General features: G+C 41.5%; 1 protein-coding gene across 1 annotated transcript; it reads left to right on the forward strand.

The window, feature by feature from the left end:
• Positions 1-6,739: 6,739 nt before the first annotated feature.
• bco1 (beta-carotene oxygenase 1) lies at positions 6,740-13,049 on the forward strand. Its single transcript, XM_079754881.1, has 11 exons — positions 6,740-6,871; positions 7,122-7,250; positions 7,371-7,500; positions 7,657-7,804; positions 8,203-8,353; positions 8,816-9,030; positions 9,414-9,665; positions 10,067-10,169; positions 10,385-10,479; positions 11,875-11,986; positions 12,615-13,049. Exons 1-11 carry the CDS (start codon positions 6,760-6,762, stop codon positions 12,758-12,760), a joined length of 1,593 nt encoding a protein of 530 aa, XP_079611007.1. The 5' UTR covers positions 6,740-6,759; the 3' UTR covers positions 12,761-13,049.
• The last annotated feature ends 5,145 nt before the right edge of the window (positions 13,050-18,194 follow it).

Here is an 18,194-nt window from a genome sequence, read left to right on the forward strand (position 1 = left end):
GATTTGACGTATTTATTCGGCTTATATGGAGGGCTTTTCACACGTGAAGCCAATTATAAACTGCTTAATGTTTTGGTACATTCCAAGTGACCATGTTACACATATATTGGGGTATTTATAATAAATAACCAAGTGTATGTGCGGCAGTTAATCAAAAACACTTTCCTCCATCTTTTATTATAATGCAACCCACCTCAATATTTGGAGATTAAGAGTAAACTGAGGAAAATGTTCAGTTGTGCTGCATTTAATTGATTGCTGGATGAAGTAGGTCAGGGATGCCAGGGTGAAATCTGTCAGGGGGCCAGACTGTTTTCAAGTGGGACCTCGGGGGGCCAAATTACCGGTACACTTTTGGCCTGGCAAGACCAAACACTAAACAAATAGACATGCTATTTGATATAATTAATGAAGGCCTGCTATACATTAAAAATTAATTGCAATACACAATAGCCTCGCAACGAAGCATACAAGTATATGGCAGCCAAAAGCAATTTACCCTTTTTAACTGTGTAACATCAACCTCTGTATGTCAGTAACTTACATTTAAAATATTTTAAAAACAACAAGTTGACTAGGTCACATACATAACACAAGTAAACTGTAAATTACTTTCATCAAATTTATTGACAACTTGCACATAAAATCATCTGGATGCACAGGCCTAATTAGGCAAATTAAAAAGATGGCCAGGCTAAGTAGCCAAGGCCTAAAGAAGTCAAAATATGTACCAAGGTTAAGTGCTCAAACAGGTCAGGTGACTAAATATTAGGTAGAAACTGATAATAAAAAAAATATTGCAACATTACAACAAGCAACTGATAGCACATTAACTTTGTCAATCAACTCCCACAAATATTTCCACATACCTATCTCCTTTATTTCCTCCCCATCATTACTTCCCTGCACTATGAAACATGAGGAAGCCAGCTACATTTTACATGTCGAAGCCAGAAGCCTTTTAGTTTTCACCAGCCTGTCCACATTGGGGCACAGGCTCTGGGCCGTGGCTATTTTCATGACATCATTGAGATGTCCATGTGTCAGGCGATTGCGCACTTTCGATTTATTAAAATTCATTACTGAAAATGCCTGCTCGCATAAATATGTTGTGCCAAACATACAAAGGATTTTACCTGCAAAGGCAGTGATAATTGGGTACTCGGGTGGCAAAGACTGGTAAAATGATTCAATACCAGTAGATGCATACGCATCTTTCAACCGCGCACAGCATTGCAAGTCTATCAGTTCCATTTGCATCCCCTCTGGGACCTCGGAAGCATCCGTCGTGAATGGAGACCGAAAAAGCGCAAAGTCCTTTTCCAGTTCAGAGAAAACCGTGAATCGTGAGTCAAACTCGTGCATGAGGCCGGAAAGCAAGCTTGCATACTTGACCATGCTCTGATGGTTGACAGACAGAGATTTTAAACATGGGAAATGGGCTGCATTGCGCTGGCTGAGCTGTGCCTTCCATAACGCAAGTTTATTTTGAAAGGCACGGACACTGTCATAATACTCGGTAACGAGTTTGTTACGACCTTGCATAGTAACATTCAAGACGTTTAAATGTTCGGTAATGTCCACTAAGAAGGCAAGGTCTCTGATCCATTCGGGGTCGTCCAATTCCTCCACAGGCTTCCCTTTAGCCTGCATGAACTCGTCTATCTCTTTGCGTAATTTGTAGAACCGTTTGAGCACTGCGCCTCGGCTCAACCAACGCACATCGGTGTGATAGGGAAGGCCCTTGTAAATGTCATTTTCAAATAAAAATGCATCGAATTGCCGATGGTTAAGCCCTCTGGCCCTGATAAAATTGACAGTGGCAATAACAACACTCATAACATGCTCCATTTTCAGACTTTTGCAGCACAACGCCTCTTGGTGTAAAATACAGTGAAAGTTCCAGAATACCTGGTCTGGGTTTGCCTCTCGTACCTTTTCTCTCAACTTCACGACCACCCCGGCCTTTCTTCCTACCATGGAAGGTGCACCATCCGTAGCCACACTGACAGCGCGACACCAGTCCACCTCCAGATTGTCAAGGGCCCCGACAAGGCTAACGAACACGTCGTTAGCTGTAGTCGTGTCTGTCATGGGTACCACGGAAACAAACTCCTCCGTGACATTCAAGGCAGCATCCACTCCGTGAATAAATATCGCCAACTGGGCCGTATCAGTCACATCAGTGCTCTCGTCAAGGGCAATAGAGAACGCGATGAATGACTTTATCTTCTCTTTAAGTTGGCTGCGCAAGTCGCTGGAGAGCTCTTCCACTCTCTCGGTCACTGTAGGTCGGGATAAGCTGATGTTCGCTAGGGCTTGTCGACTTTCTGGACACACTAGCTCGGCTGCCTTTGTGATGCACGTCCTCACGAATTCCCCCTCAGAGAAAGGCTTGGAAGCTTTAGCTATCTCCCATGCGATGACATAGCTCGCCTTCACTGCCCCTAAACATGAAGTAAAATGTTATGTTAGTATACAGAAATCCCCATTCGAAAACAACTAGGCTACAGTTGTCGTAAAAATAAGACTTTGAGAAGAATTAAAACAAACCTTCATATGTCTCTCGGCATTTCGAGAAAGCGGATTGCTGTTTTCTGAGGGATGAGGCTAGCTCGTTTAGCTTTTGTGCCCTGCGCGGCCCTGTGTACTCGTTGTACTTCTCCTGATGGGTCTCGTAATGTCGTCTGATGTTGTACTCCTTTGGCACAGCCACTTGTTGCGAACAAATTAAACATACAGTTTTGCCCCCCACTTCCCAAAAGAAATACTTTTCTTTCCATTTCTCCTGAAAGACACGACATTCAGAGTCAACCTTCCGCTTCTTTGATAACATCCTGACTGATATCGAGCGGGAGCCACGTGTTCCTTAGAACGTTGGTCAGTGCACACGCTGCAACTGAGACGGGCAAGACAAACTGTTGGATTACGTGGAAAATAATTAAAAATAATCATTATACTTAAAACCATTAAGTAAGGATAAAAAACAAAAGTACATTTACATTTGTTGATATTGTATCATAATTTTATTTATAAAAAAAAAAAAAAAAAAATTAAAATTTATAAATAAAAAAATAAAAATAAAACTCTTCCCAACCACTGATGTAACGGGGCCGAATGTGATGTCAATTCGGGCCGGATCCGGCCCGCGGGCCGCCACCACGGCATCCCTGAAGTAGGTCAACCAGTCCATTGCTTATCAAAAGTTGTGTAGCATAAAATTGTATCAGCATTTGTACATCAACCCGGCTATGTATAATGCAGTCAGTTTAATGTCATTTAATTGAATTATCAAATATAATCTAATGTCAAGTGTAGTACAGAGGAAATAATGAATAGTATAAGTAGTGAGTGGAAGACAGCTATTGCGCACAATCAGGAGTAGTATAGCCACACAGGAGACAACCAGAAGAAGTGTTATACATCCATGCTTTACACCCAGGCTTAGAACACCCTTTTCTTCCCCGAGGGGACAGGAAGGCAGCCATATGAGTCAGAGAGGTGTCAGGTTCTGTCGGGGAAAAATGTATCCAAATGATAAGATACAATTATGAACTAATTGTATAGCTTTGTTTCCATTGTGTCTTTAAGTGTGACTATTTAAAAGACATTTGTAAAAAGGATTCTAGCACCAAGAGATAGCTTCCTTTCTCTCACCAATTGAAAGGTGTTAAGTGAGTTGGCAATTGCATTGCCACTGTTGACACGAAGACTGATACTGAGCTCATGCCAATCTCCTGACTTCTTAATTGTTAATGTTAGGCCTACCTTGATTTTTGATACCAATAGTTCAAATTTCACCACCAAATTATGGGCAAATAAATGCAAACGGCTGAAACAGGCATTCCATACCCCAAGGCACAACGAAGAGTCGACAGCACGCAGTGCTTTCATACTGCCACCAGAGGTCAATGTTGTTCCATTGTATAAAAACTGCATCTGGAAGACTCCCCGTAGAGGAGCATTCAACAATCCACTCTTAAATATACGTATATAAAATCTACAGGTCACGCATCCATTAGCCTACCCAGTTTACAATAACATTTGGATGTAGGTTAATAGCATAGACCTACACAATGACAGTTATATGCTATAGACCCTATAGTATCTGTTGGCTGGGACGAATTTCAAATGACAAATATGTACACTTTATGTTGAAAGTATAGACCGTCCCGATTCCCATTGAAACGAATGGCGCGCTGACTAGTCTTCACAACGAGAGCTGGTAGGTTGTAAAAAATGAATTAAACTGTAATCAGACAACGCGGTTATATGCTATAAACCCTAGAGAATCTGTGGTATAAAGGCTGGGACAAATTTCAAATGACAAATATGTACACTTTATGTTGAAAGTATAGATCGTCCCAATTCCCATTGAAACGAATGGCGCAGTGACTAGTCTTCACAACGAGAGCTGGTAAATTGTGAAAAATGAATTAAACTGTAATCAGACAAAGCGGTTATGTGCTATAGACCCTAGAGTATATGGTAAAAAGGCTGGGACGAATTTCAAATTACAGATATGTAAATGTTGAGTATGTATTTAAGTACATATTGAGCATCAAAATCTTACTCACAGACATATCATGTATGTTATCTTAAAATCCTTGTAATTGCGCTGGTAGGCCTAAGAAAAGTAGCTGTATCAGCCAAGCAAGATGCAAACTAATTGCAACTGTAATTATTTGGCATAAGCTGCCAGAGCTAGTAATCTGGTAATCAATATTATATACTGACGTTTTGAAGTGATGAATTATACTAAAATAACGCTTATTTTTTGCATTATAAGAGTGTACAAGAAGAGAGCCCAGATGGCTCTGGGGACGATTATGTCCCAGGTCGGCTGGTTATGTACCAGCCGACGCTTTACATATTCTTCACAATATACCATGGAGAGATAACACTATTCCTTACCTGTCTATAAGAAATGTAGCCATCTCAGCGTCCGATTTTAAGTTTCTCAGGTCACATAACTCTCTCCATCGCTCATAAGCCACGCCAATGTTTACTCTGGTTTTATTTCAAGCTCTCTCCGCCTCCCTTTTAGTAGCTGTCCTTTCAACAAGTGTCTTTCCTCTTTTTTTCGCTGTCTTAGCGGTGTTAGTTGTTGGTATCCGGGGAATGGGAAATTTAGGTGCCGTTGATGAAGACATTGCTATTCATTTGTTGTCCGCTGAGTAGTGCAAAACTGTCAGACTGCTAGGCTCGTGAACGCTCACGCAGGGACGCACCAACGTCGTTGCCAAGGTGAACGGAAAGTCCCACAGCCAATAAGAACGGAGAATCAGAGCCTCGCTCTGATTGGTCAAAGTGTACATGAGCGGTGGCAATTTTGGGGGGCGGCACACAGATGCTGGGGAGGGCAAAGTGATGAGCAGATATTCTCAGAGCACTTCACCAACATATAGCTGACTGGCTATTATGACAGTTTAGCCAAATATTAAAGTAAAAACATTACCCACCCTAGCTTTAACTATTACAGATGCATGTTTTACTGTTTAAATTAATATTGCCTTCACAGGGCTCATCTCTTAAACACATATGGCATGTCATGGTGATCTAAGATCAGGTTAATAAAAAAGGCGATGAATGGATTTTAATGAAAGACCTCACTTCATGTGACTGACGTATAATATATAACTTCATGTAACTATAATGTTTAATATGCAACCCTTTTGTACGTAACGCTTGAATTACTGTATGGAATGTAGTTACGGAGTAGGCGGGAAGGTAATGGTTAATGGGGAATGGGTGGGTAATGGCTGGCTAACCTGTGTGCCCTGATTGTTGAATGCACCACAAATTGTGCAGCTTCATCCAGCCCCAGAGTCCAATCCACCTACCTCGGGTCAGGTGAGGCTGCTGAAAACAGCGGCCTTATTTGCGGCACTGTGATTATTAGGCTACCTGTGATGGGGTAGTCTAGCACAGAGAAAAGTGCTACATTCTCTGTGTGTTGGTAGACAAACTACAATCTCTTTAAACAATGAATTACAAAGATACTCACGGTATCAATTAAGATTGTTTTGTATGAAGAATTTTAGTCCAAAAAAAAAATGTTGGGCCTTTTTATAAATAGGAGGCCACATTTGTGTTGATTATCCTCATCTCCAAATCACCACTGAAAACAATTCATAAAGTGAGGTAGGACTAATCCCATTACTCTGTTTATAATGGTATTGAGATTGGCACACTTTGTTGGTAGTTTACATGTGTATCCTCATAGTAGACTTAAACCGGACCTCTTAGTCCTATTTAGCCTACGCATTTCCAGTAACTTTTATTTGTCGTTTAAATAAATAAATCTAAAAATAAAGAAATAAATGTAAAATTAGTAGCACAAATGACTATGTTCGCAAACCAAATAAATACGTGGCTTCCAGGTCAGTTATAGAAGCGTATGCACGCGTTTAATAACCTTTGTATTGGGAATTAGGGGAAAAATGTCAATAAATCAATCAAAGTTAATTCGAAGAAATCCAATGATCGTTTGGGTGGCTGCGGGTTTCCACGAAGGCTATCATAAACGAGCAGGTAAGGAAACGCACCAAAATTACAAGTAGGCTACCTTTGCCTGGCTAACCTTTGCCTATTATTATCATCGATTCTAAGAACCACCGATAGTCCCATACTTTGTATTAAATCCACTTTATAAGTCAGAAGATAATAACCACTCGAGATAAAGCCCTTGGCCTTGCCTTGAGTTATGACCACCCTGGCAATAGGACTTAAAGGGAGTGGTTAGAGATGCCTTTATAAATGCCTGGCTTTGTCCGAAGTCTCCACACAGTTCAGCATTCAGCAACAATGGACCCGCACCAGTCAAGGAACATAGAGGAGAGGCCGGAGCCCTACACCGCAGAACTCAAAGGTAGCGTCTCCTTTTCCTTTCTTAACGTTGTATTATTACCTCGTTACGTGGTTACAGCCTAAATGCGGTCCCGGGGCGTCAATCAATATTTCCTTTTAATTCCAATACGACACGTGTTGTTCGCCTCTAAGTATATCTGTGTGTGTGTGTGTGTGTGTGTGTGTGTGTGTGTGTGTGTGTGTGTGTGTGTGTGTGTGTGTGTGTGTGTGTGTGTGTGTGTGTGTGTGTGTGTGTGTGTGTGGCTCTCTAGGAAGCCTTCCTGATTGGCTTACCGGCACGTTGTTGCGCAATGGCCCCGGCATGTTCACCGTTGGGGAGACGGCCTACAACCATTGGTTTGACGGGATGGCTTTAATGCAGAGTTTCACTTTCAAGGATGGTATGTTTCAGTGGCGTCATGATTAAAGGAGACCCCTATGTGATAATGTGTTTTTGGAATGTAATACTACATATTAGTTACTGCTCAACTTTCAATGCTATTATTATTATTCTTTGACAGGACAAGTCATATACAGGAGCAGATACCTTCAAGGCGATACATATAATGCAAACATGGCTGCCAAAAGAATCGTTGTGTCTGAAATGGGAACCATGGCATATCCAGATCCAAACAAAAACTTCATAGTGAAGTAAGACTCTTACTATGCCAGATTTAATGTTACAATCATGTCTTTACCATTACCTGTTACTGACACTTATTTATCGGCCTATTTAGCAATGGGAACACCATCAAGGCCCTTTTATTTTAACCCACATTCTCATTTCTTTTTACTTTCATGAAATAGGGCGATTACTTTTCTGAACCACACTGTACCCGACTTCACGGACAACGGTGCAAGTAACTTCATCAGATATGGAAATGAGTACTTTGCCACGTCTGAAACAAATTACATCCGCAAAATTGATCCCTTTACCCTGGCAACTCAGGACAAGGTAATAATTTCACGCACCCACGCACCCACACACACACACACACACACACACACACACACACACACACACACACACACACACACACACACACACACACACACACACACACACACACTCACTCACAGACAGACACACACATCTTATTATAGAGGTAAAACAAAGCAACAAATGGAGGGGCAAATACGAGTAGTACATTTCACCAACCCTTGAAACTATGTCATCTTGCTGTGTTGTTGAGTGCCAGAGATAAATATGTAGTTGGTGGACATATTCAGACAAACGATAAAAAAATAAAACAGACTAGCTGGTGCTTGCCTCCACCCTAAGACCCACCCATAAAGTAACATGATTGTTTATATACAAAATGGGTCATATTGTCTTGTATCTCCCCCTTCCAGGTGGATTATCTGAAGTATATTGCGGTGAACATGGTCACCTCCCACCCACACTATGATAAAGAGGGGAATACCTACAACATTGGAACCTCGATAGCAGAAAAGGGCAAGACCAAGTACACTCTGTTCAAAGTACCTGCCGCTCCAGAAACAGGTACCCATGCCTGACAAATTCTAACTTTTCCTCTGCTTTCATACCCGATTTCATACCCACATTACCCGATACCCGATCAATACCATATAACATCAAACCATCAAATCTATTATTAAAGTTCAGCATTGTAATAGTTAAAGTTGTACTTTTGTGCATAGTCGGAATAGTAACAGGGTGAAATGAGTGACTATTAGGCACCTGCAGATCAGCATTTGATATCATTCGAACACATGCAAAACCTTATAATATATTCATGAAAGGATACTTTATGAAAAGTCTGTGTTTCCGGCCTATGGCTTTTATATTTCCCCGGTCGTCGATCTGTCTGGGTTTTAGACCTGATCTTCCACAAATCTGTACAGTTTACTTTCTACAGTCCAGCTACTTATTACTTTCCACTAGCACTAGCGACCAGCAACCATCAACACCCAACACCCGTCTGTTTGTTTATTTTCCCGGCAGAAACGGGCAAGTCTCCGCTGAAGAAGGCAGAGGTGCTTTGCACGGTGCCCTGCCGGTCTCTCCTCAGCCCCAGCTACTACCACAGCTTCGGCATGACCGACAACTACTTCGTCTTCATCGAGCAGCCCTTCAAACTGGACATCCTCAAGATGGCCACCGCCTACATGCGCGGGGTCAACTGGGCAAGCTGTCTCAAACACTGTCCAGAGGAAAATGTAAGTAGTGAAAACCATTAGAGTTGTATTTAGTGATCGCAATTATGTCTGTTGGATACAACTTGTACAATATTGTACTACAAACTGGATTAAGTCGTGGCTTGTTTTGAGTTTTGACCCCTGATATCATCCATAGTGTAGTAACTAACTTGATTTTTGGTTCTCATTTTAAATCTTCCGTCAAACAACGTGACTTTTCTTGCTCCTATATTTGATTAATTGTATTTAAGGACTTTGGATATAATGGGATATTAGTTAACAGATATAAGTATTCAAAATGGCCAATGTAGTGAAGAAAAATAAAAAGTCCTCCAAAAAGTTCAGCTCAAAAACCTCAGTTGGCGACGGCCACTCACTCGAAATCCTCTCTTCTTCTTCACCAGACGCTGATTCACCTGATAGACAGAAAGACCGGCAAAGAGGTGGCCACCAAGTACTTTGCGGGACAAATGGTGATCTACCATCACGTGAACGCCTTCGAGGAGAACGGCCACGTGATCTTCGACGTCATCGGCTACGACGACTCCAGCCTCTACGACATGTTCTACCTGCAGAAGCAGAAGGACAAGCCCGAGAGCAAGGGCTGGAGCAAGCCCGTCTACAGGAGATACGCGCTCCCTCTCCACGTGGACTCGGTGAGAAATGAAACCTGCAATCAGTCACTTTTCTCCCTGCACATACTTAAATTGACATTTTCATTGAGGGGATTTGGCTGACGCTTTTATCCAAAGCGACTTGCGAACCATTCATTCACACACCGACGACAAACTAGCAACCTTCCGGTTACCAGTCAACCCTCTCTACCTCCTGATCTACTGCCGCTCCCCAACACACTCCATAATGCTTTGTCAAAATATGCCTTTATAAGCTCTTTCATACCTACCCCAACCCCTTAGGCACACTGCTGACATATTTTGACTGCTTCTTGAACAAGCGTGATGGCTGCAGTCTAAAGGGAGCTTCAAACACAGCCCTGCCCCTTAAAGTATAGAGGTTCTAACTCCCAACGTCGTTGTGTGTCTCCTATGGTCTTCAGGGGGCCGCAGGACAGAACCTGGTGACCGCCTCGCTCACCACAGCCACCGCTGTCAAGGAGGCCGACGGAAAGCTGTTATGCACGCCCGAAGTGCTCTGTGAAGGTAAACCTTGACTCTATCATACCTGGCCGAAAGGTTCTGGTTTCAAACCCCGATATTTGCAGTCCAACTGAAGGAGTCCCTGAGCAAGAAGCATAGCACCTACCTGCCCATTAATGACATGAACTAAAAAAGGCTTTGGGTAGAAGCCACTGCTAAAATGACATAATGTAAGTTTTAATTTTGAATCCAAGTATTTAAATTTTGCATTCCCATAGGTTTGGAACTACCCAGGATTAACTATGACTTCAATGGCAAGAAGCATCGCTTTGTCTATGCCGCCTGTACAGAAGAGTCTGCTGTGGCTACAGAGGTAAGGTTAAAACATGACTCTGTTTTTAAATGACCGCATGACTTGATCCCTACAGCCACATCCAGCTTTATGCGTCAAGCAAGTGGGGATCACAATATGGCAGATTCCTGCTGACGACCAGAGAATAGTTCCATATGGGAAACAGATTGTTCCTGCCAGCGTTCTATTTACAGAACTAGGAAGCCATTTGCAGAACTAAGAGTTGACAATTGACGTAACAGAAGCCGGGAAGTTAAGGATTTGAGCATTGCCGCAACAGGCAACAACATCCAAAAAAGCACATCCCAAACCGTTCTAGTGGAAATGGTTGAAAATGTCCGGTCCAATGATCAAACAATCATTCCGTGCCACTGAGGGAGACATTCAACGTATGAGAGGTTCAGAAGGGAATGGCTTTCCGTTCCTCACTGGATGTGATGTGGCTTTTATGTTTCCTCAGGCGTCATCCAGTTAAAAAGACAGAATAAACAGAGTTATGGAAACGGTTAGGTCTGATATTGACAGAACAAAGTGGAGTGGTGTGAGCATCATGGAGACTGTTATGGAAAGGCGTGGCCAGAGAGGCCAAATAATATTCTATAAAGTAGACATGCCTGCAGGAATGCTGGACAACTAGGAGGAATCTTCATAAAGGAGGTCACAAGATTGGCATAGCCTCAGTATCAAATCTCGCTACTGTGGCAATGCAAAATTCTTACTATCATCATCAGACAACATTGTATATATATATATATATATATATATATATATATATATAAAAAATACAAATGATCTAAGCCTTGGTTACATAATTACTAGTCAAATCGTATAGATTCTCCCTGGACTGAAAGAGCCTTCCTCTCTCGAGGATGAGAGTTTTGTATTTTGCATTTCCACTGTAGCCCCAATCGACTTCTTTGTTGTGTAGATTCCTTTAACTGTCCTACAGTTAAAGGAACTGCAGGACGGTTACTGTATTGCAAATACACTATGGGTAGCTGACTCTGTGGAGCTATGCACACATAGTGTATTGCAAATGAACTTAGTCTCTCCATGGCTGACTTCAGCCATTGCCTATCCAAAACTCTCAAAGATGGTCATCCCGTTTCCTCTGCTGTTACTGCATCATGCATACTCATTATCTCCTTGAATGTATGCTTGGTAAATTGCTGCCTGTGTCTTCCCATGATGCTCTAAAATAAAAATAATCAAAATGGGTCAAAATGTCAAATGACACAAAAATAGTCAAAATGGGTCCCTAAATAATGACTTCATATCCTTCATATAGGTTTGATTATTATCATTTCAAAATATAACTTAACTAGACCTCCTGCCTTATTTTCTCACTGAGGACACGTACTTCAGGCCTCAGCTCCTCCTAAAACGTATATCGCCCGTCCCCTTCCCTCTCTGCAGCTCGGAAAGCTGGACACAGAGACCAAGGAGATCGTGAGATGGGCCGAGGACAACTGCTGGCCCTCGGAGCCCGTGTTCATCCCCCGACCCAATGCAGAGTCTGAGGATGACGGTGAGTCACTCCTACTTCTACTGTGTGTGTGTGCGTGTGTGTGTGTGTGTGTGTGTGTGTGTGTGTGTGTGTGTGTGTGTGTGTGTGTGTGTGTGTGCGTGTGTGTGTTTGTGTGTGTGTGTGTGTGTGTGTGTGTGTGTGTGTGTGTGTCTCAACCTGTGGTCCAAGTACCGTAAGCTGGGCAACGTGCTGGCTGTCGAGGGTCCGACGACTGGTTTACAAATCAAAGGTTTTCAAGTTGCAGCTTACTGATTGTTATGTTAAGAGAAACATTCAGACTTCCATTCAATAAGACCGATAAACAGACAATGGATAAGGACACGCACACTCACGTGAGTCCACATTGTCTGTGAAGGTACGAGCAAAATTGCTTCAAACATTCTTAAACGGGATGTTGCATGAATTATATGGTACTGTGTTGATATAATTTCAACGAACTGATTGCAAGACATATACGGCCCTGAGGCAGTTTCCCTTCAACGGGACGATCGATAACGTCTACTCCGTTTAAATACATATTAAATACATATTATAAATAAGTGTCATGGTTTATATGTATACACCAAATGTAGTAATATGCTCATTTCTGTTGATCTAACGAAAGGCTTGTTTTCCTCTCCTCTCACAGGAGTGGTGCTGGCTTCAGTCTGCACCGTCCCGGGAAAGCTTGGCTTCATCCTGGTCCTGGATGGGAAGACTTTTAAGGAGGTCGCTCGGGCTTACATGAATAACGAACTCCACAGAGACATGCACGGATATTTCATCCCGCAATAGTCCCAGCAACACATGTGTGTGGGTGGGTGTCTGTGTGGGTGTGATTGTGTATATATGTATATATGTATACATATACACATATACATATATATATATACATGCACTGTTGTTTTTTCAAACTAATACAACATCGATCAATTGTTCACTCAAAAATACTTAAACTTACGCTTACCCTTAAACATATTTACTTACGTTTATTGTTTTATTGATTGATGTATTAACAATTGTATTTCTTTATTTGCACAATGAAAGATTTGTTATTGATTGTTATTGATACCTCAAGTATTTGTTAATGTTCTATTTTATGAATTTTGATATTATATAGACAGCATTGTATATTGACGTACTATTGTCTGTTTTCCAGCATATCGCATATCAATAAACATTCTAAGTTGTTCAAATTTATTCAGTCTTTTATGTGTTTCCTTTGCGTTGTGGGTTATTGTTTTAGCTTATTTTTTGTAAAAAAAATAAATATTAAATGCGTTTTGCCAGAGGCTGAGGCGGCTACCAATAGCCAACTTAAAACCACTTGAGATAAAGAATCTGAAAAAACAGATACAAAGGCTTTCACCCCTTGTGAACAAAGTACAAGCATTGAGCGCTTTACGATGCCAGCCCTGTGCAAACCCCCTGGGTCAGACGCATTGGTTGCAGATAACATGCAACAGAACCAGGGAAAGAGCCAGGGTCCTGTCTTGATATGTTGGAAGAATCCGGGACAGTGATGAAGAAAAAGTAGCCAAAGGTCACTCGATAAAGAAAAAGCTCCAAAACGTCATCTTCAGGGCTTGTAAAATTGGACAGAGTCTAGTTTCCCAGTTTCACCCTGTATGTTATCAAGTCATTGTCCTTGTTATTGAGATAAATATCTGCGGTTCTGTGCTCTGCATAGGACATAATGTGGTTGTGCGCGGCAGGGTGTACACAAAGTAACAAGTCTAAACTGAATGAAGCCTGCACTCATCTCAGGGAAGTCCTCAGCTGCAGATTTCTTTAATTTATTTATATAGTTGTATTCTGTTTCAAATTAAATTAAATTAAATTACATTTATTTAAGACAAACTCAGGTTATTTCCCGCATCGGGGCTATCTTCAACAAGGTGTTAGTTGCTCTTGGCCTGGGGACAAACAGGACAAGAGTGTCAACAACAGGGAAAGGGCGAAAGAACAACAGCAGCTGTCCTTTAACAAGTGAATCCTTTTATTCCTCTTCAACAAATCATCAGACACACATTCGGTGTGGGCGCTTAAGACACCGGGGCTGTGCTTGGGTAACGTGTGAAACCTCTCTCTCGTCAGAGAAGAGACGTCTTTTTATGCATAATGATTGATTAGGGAGTGGTTGCTGGTGAGGCTGATCCTTAACATTTCACATCTTGTTTTTGTGCGTGTGTGTGCGTGTGTGTGTTTGTGTGTGTGTGTGTGTGTGTGTGTGTGTGTGTGTGTGTGTGTGTGTGTGTGTGTGTGTGTGTGTGTGAGTGTGTGTGCAAGATCTCGGGTTAACTGGTGGCAATTCAGACATGTCTGAGCAGCCATTTTGGAATATTGATGTAAATATTAATATTTAATGATATGATGTTTGTTATGTTGTATGATGATATGCAGACACAAACTCTCACTCGCCCCCCCCCCACACACACACACACAGACACATACAGTGTATGTATAAACATATACATATAGATGCATGCATGCACGCACACACATAGACATATATTGGCCATTATTGGCCAATTAATTGCATACATTTTAATTCAAGTAAAGAAAACAGGTAGTAGTTTATAATTATTGTATGATTTAATGAAAGGGGTCGGGATTAAACAAGTGTATACTTCTTCCCACTCCCTTTCAAATGAGTTAAATATAGGGTTGTTTTTGTTTCTGTCATTCAATGACATGTTTCTTGCATATTTGAAATGAAAAATTCAAATCAAATCAAATCAAAATATACACATACAAACAGGGGTGGACTGGGACAAAAATCTGTCCCAGGACTTTCGGATGGAGAGGCCTTTCTTGAGACCGCGAGAATAGCATGTGTAGAATTTTGCCACTGTGTAAAATAATAGAAAGTAGCCCTCAACCGTGGATTTCTGCATTGCAAATACATGTCAATGTTGGAATGTGCGTGTGGTTAGAATTGTGTGAGTATCACATGCAAATATTTTATAAGCAAATAAGCAACCCTCGGTAAAGCAAGGGTGAAAAGGTTCCAGATAGTGCAGATGGCTTTGCACAGGCAAAACATACTGAGCAGAACAGAGAGTTGTCTTTCTTACAGCATGTGAGTCACTTTCTGTTTATACCGTCATTGGTTTCATAGATACACATACCTTTCCTGGGGGGTTGTTGAGGGTGGAAGAAAATACAAATCAATACAATGAAATCCCTCATCTCGGTGTACTGCTTGCTCAGCTTCCCCTTTGCTGGACCCTGAATCTGCCTGTGTTGACGGTAGAGCTACATTTGCATGAAAATGACAACAAGTAACAAATAATTCTAATTTAGCAGGCCACTACATTAAAGGGAATAGTGGATATTCTCTTAATTTATGTTTTTTTTAATCATTTAGGAGGAACAGTTACCCTTTAAATACAAAGAAAATAACAAAATGAAAGACAAAGAAATAAAATACATTTAATGTAAGGCTATATTAATGAGTATAGGAGTTTAAGCCATTATTATATTGCCAAACATGCCCACTAGTGCCCCTGTCATGCTGCTGTGTCCTGTTCCTTTTCAACGTTTTCGTATTTTTCTGTGACTTCAGAGGGAGGTTAACGGGAAGTGAGTGACCCGGGCCGTGTGTCAGGCTGAGCCAATCAGATTTGACAGAACGCGGAGCAGTCTGATTTGGGAGGGCCGTTCGGCCGCTCGCTTTGCCCCGATACACTATGTGTAAAAGTGATACCACCTCTAAATTGAGGTTATCGTTTCGCACTGTTTGCGAATATCCAGCAGGCCAGCCCAAGTCGCTTTCATATTTTTTTATTTTCTTAAAAAAATAATAATAAAAAAAGGACAAATGCGGCCGGCCGGCTCGGCCTGAAACCGTCCGGCCGCTCGGGAAATCTCCCGAACCTCCCGATGGCCAGTCCGCCCCTGCATACAAATATTATTGAAAAAGTATGATGCAATGAAGTTGTCGGGGAAAAACTGTAGAGAGGGCCAAGCAAAACAGGAAGCCGGAGCTTGGAGCTAAATGTGATCAAACGTACAGAGTGAGAAGTGCCAAGCGCAAGCAGAACAGGACAGGATGGCATGGCATCCTGAATAGTACCAGCTAAGGGGTTGACATTTAGAACTTGAAAACAAGCAGACTATATTAAGAGATGTGTCGGTCAAAAACCCAGGACAAAGGATCAATAAGCAAAGGGTGGTCATGGGCGTGGGGTTGGATGGAAGCCCTGATGAAAGAAATAAATAGATGAGTGAATGACTTTGATGCTCAGTTTTTAGGGTGCACTGAGACTAAATTCTCTTTATGCGTACGGTCCTCTGTCCTCACCACTTTGCAGACCAACCCATCATCTATATATAATGGCTGATTTAAAATATTTTCCCATTCAACCAAATCCTAATGATTGGTAAACTAGGATTCCTCTACTGAACGAGTGATTCTTGCAGCAGAAGGCCAGACATGGTCAGTTATCATTGTATTTGTATTGTGAGCCTTTTGTTAGCCTACCTTTCACTGACTGTAGTGCAGTGTGTCATTGGTTTTTACAGCCAATAGGCTTATAATAACAAAGAAAATTGCTAACTAAAATGACTGAGTGACACTGGCATGAAAATGTCAATTGACATAGCATGTTGTGTCGGTGATAAAGAACAATATATGATACAATATATGATACAATATATATATGATACAACTTTAGGGTCGCTTATCCAGACAGATAACACGATGCACTTGATTCAGCAGGACGCTTGCCTGACTGCTGGAGGTTAGGTAAGCACTTAAAGCCCTCTGCCTTGTGCTTCGAAGTAAATTAAAATTGCATTAGGCTTTCATGCACAGATTGTTTCTGTTTATTGCTGTTAAAGATTAACCGCAAAAATATGCTCTCGTTTTGATATGACCTTATAACACCGTAAAACGCATGGCTCTGCTTTGAGGTTCCACAGAGCGAGTCCTGTGGGTCAGATGACCATTGATACACTGATTGTTTAAGCATACCATTCAACGTACACGTTATGGTTATAAGCAAGGCCTACAGGCCCATGACTCAGATACAGATAGAGTAACAGGCATTTGTTGCTGTCGTATTCTGAGAAGCATGGCTATTCCATCAACTCATCCATGTGCTGCTACATTCTGTCCGAGCCACACCACAGATTGGAGGTGTCCTAAAATAATCCTTGAAACCACATAAGGTGACTAAGTATTTCACTTTATAGTCAGCTGCTGCAAATACCGGAGGCCAACCAATCAGTGTCCTAAGCAGGCACTCTTTGATCTGTACTGCACTGGGAATTCATACATAATCAGCTGCTAGCGTCATTGATTGCTCCAAAGTCTAGTTTGACTATAGGATGAAGAGGTCTTGTTTATGACTCGCTGTGGACTTTTGATAAGCCTATGAATACACAGAATATCTCATTGGTTTTCAGAACTTTATCCAGATTTAATAACTACATTTGTTTTTATTGTAAATGACTGGGAACTTCATTTCATTGAACTTGCTCTGAAGGTGTCAGGTTGTTAAGGTTAGGGTAAGGTTCTAACCCTAACCCTGTTCAGACATCCATAGTGTGGATTCCTGAATCTTACTTTAATGTTGTATGCAAGCCTCATAGCCTATATCACGCATGGGAACCTTTACGCAGGAAAAAACAAAACAATTTAAAGTAGGAAGGAAGCTAAGAATAGACAGTTGATGCTCAAACACAGAACAATAGGGCACAGAGCCATCACAGAAAATGGTTACATGAAAATCATTAAACATTTGCTAATTGTTCCCCAGACCATAAAGAGACAAAGAGCAGTTAAATTCCCTGTAAAGTTGTAGATGGAATCTTGATAGCGGAAACTTAAAGGGAAGTATCTATACATAGGCCTACAATCTTGTTTCACTAAACATTTATTAGTGACGCCATCAACGCCTTGAACTGGTTTGACTCCAGACAGGGTTCATTTGTGGTCAGACCTTCTGCCCATACAGCGCACCACCAACAGACGTGCGCTTTATTGTGATGCACAAAAATACACTTGCTAACACAGACTACAGATTGAACATAATTGTCTTCATTATGGTATCACATCGTTAATCAGTTCATCAGTTAACGAGGGTCTGTGTAACAGACCAGTGTAAAATAAAAACAAATTAATCGAAAATCAAAGCCTAAAAATTAGGCTTACATGGTCATTTAGAAGCAGCAAAGGGCTGATCCTACAGCTTACAATTGGATGATTGACCTGTACTCATCC

This window comes from Pollachius pollachius, assembly GCF_949987615.1.
Source record: "Pollachius pollachius genome assembly, chromosome: 17".
Classification (NCBI taxonomy): Eukaryota; Metazoa; Chordata; class Actinopteri; order Gadiformes; family Gadidae; genus Pollachius; species Pollachius pollachius.

Bases quoted from the DNA above. Each gene is read 5' to 3' on its own strand.
- bco1 (XM_079754881.1), top strand. From the start codon at position 6,760: ATGCCTGGCTTTGTCCGAAGTCTCCACACAGTTCAGCATTCAGCAACA. The intron at 6,872-7,121 runs GTAGCGTCTCCT...GTGGCTCTCTAG, and splicing joins CTACACCGCAGAACTCAAAG to GAAGCCTTCCTGATTGGCTT. The intron at 8,354-8,815 runs GTACCCATGCCT...TTTTCCCGGCAG, and splicing joins ACCTGCCGCTCCAGAAACAG to AAACGGGCAAGTCTCCGCTG.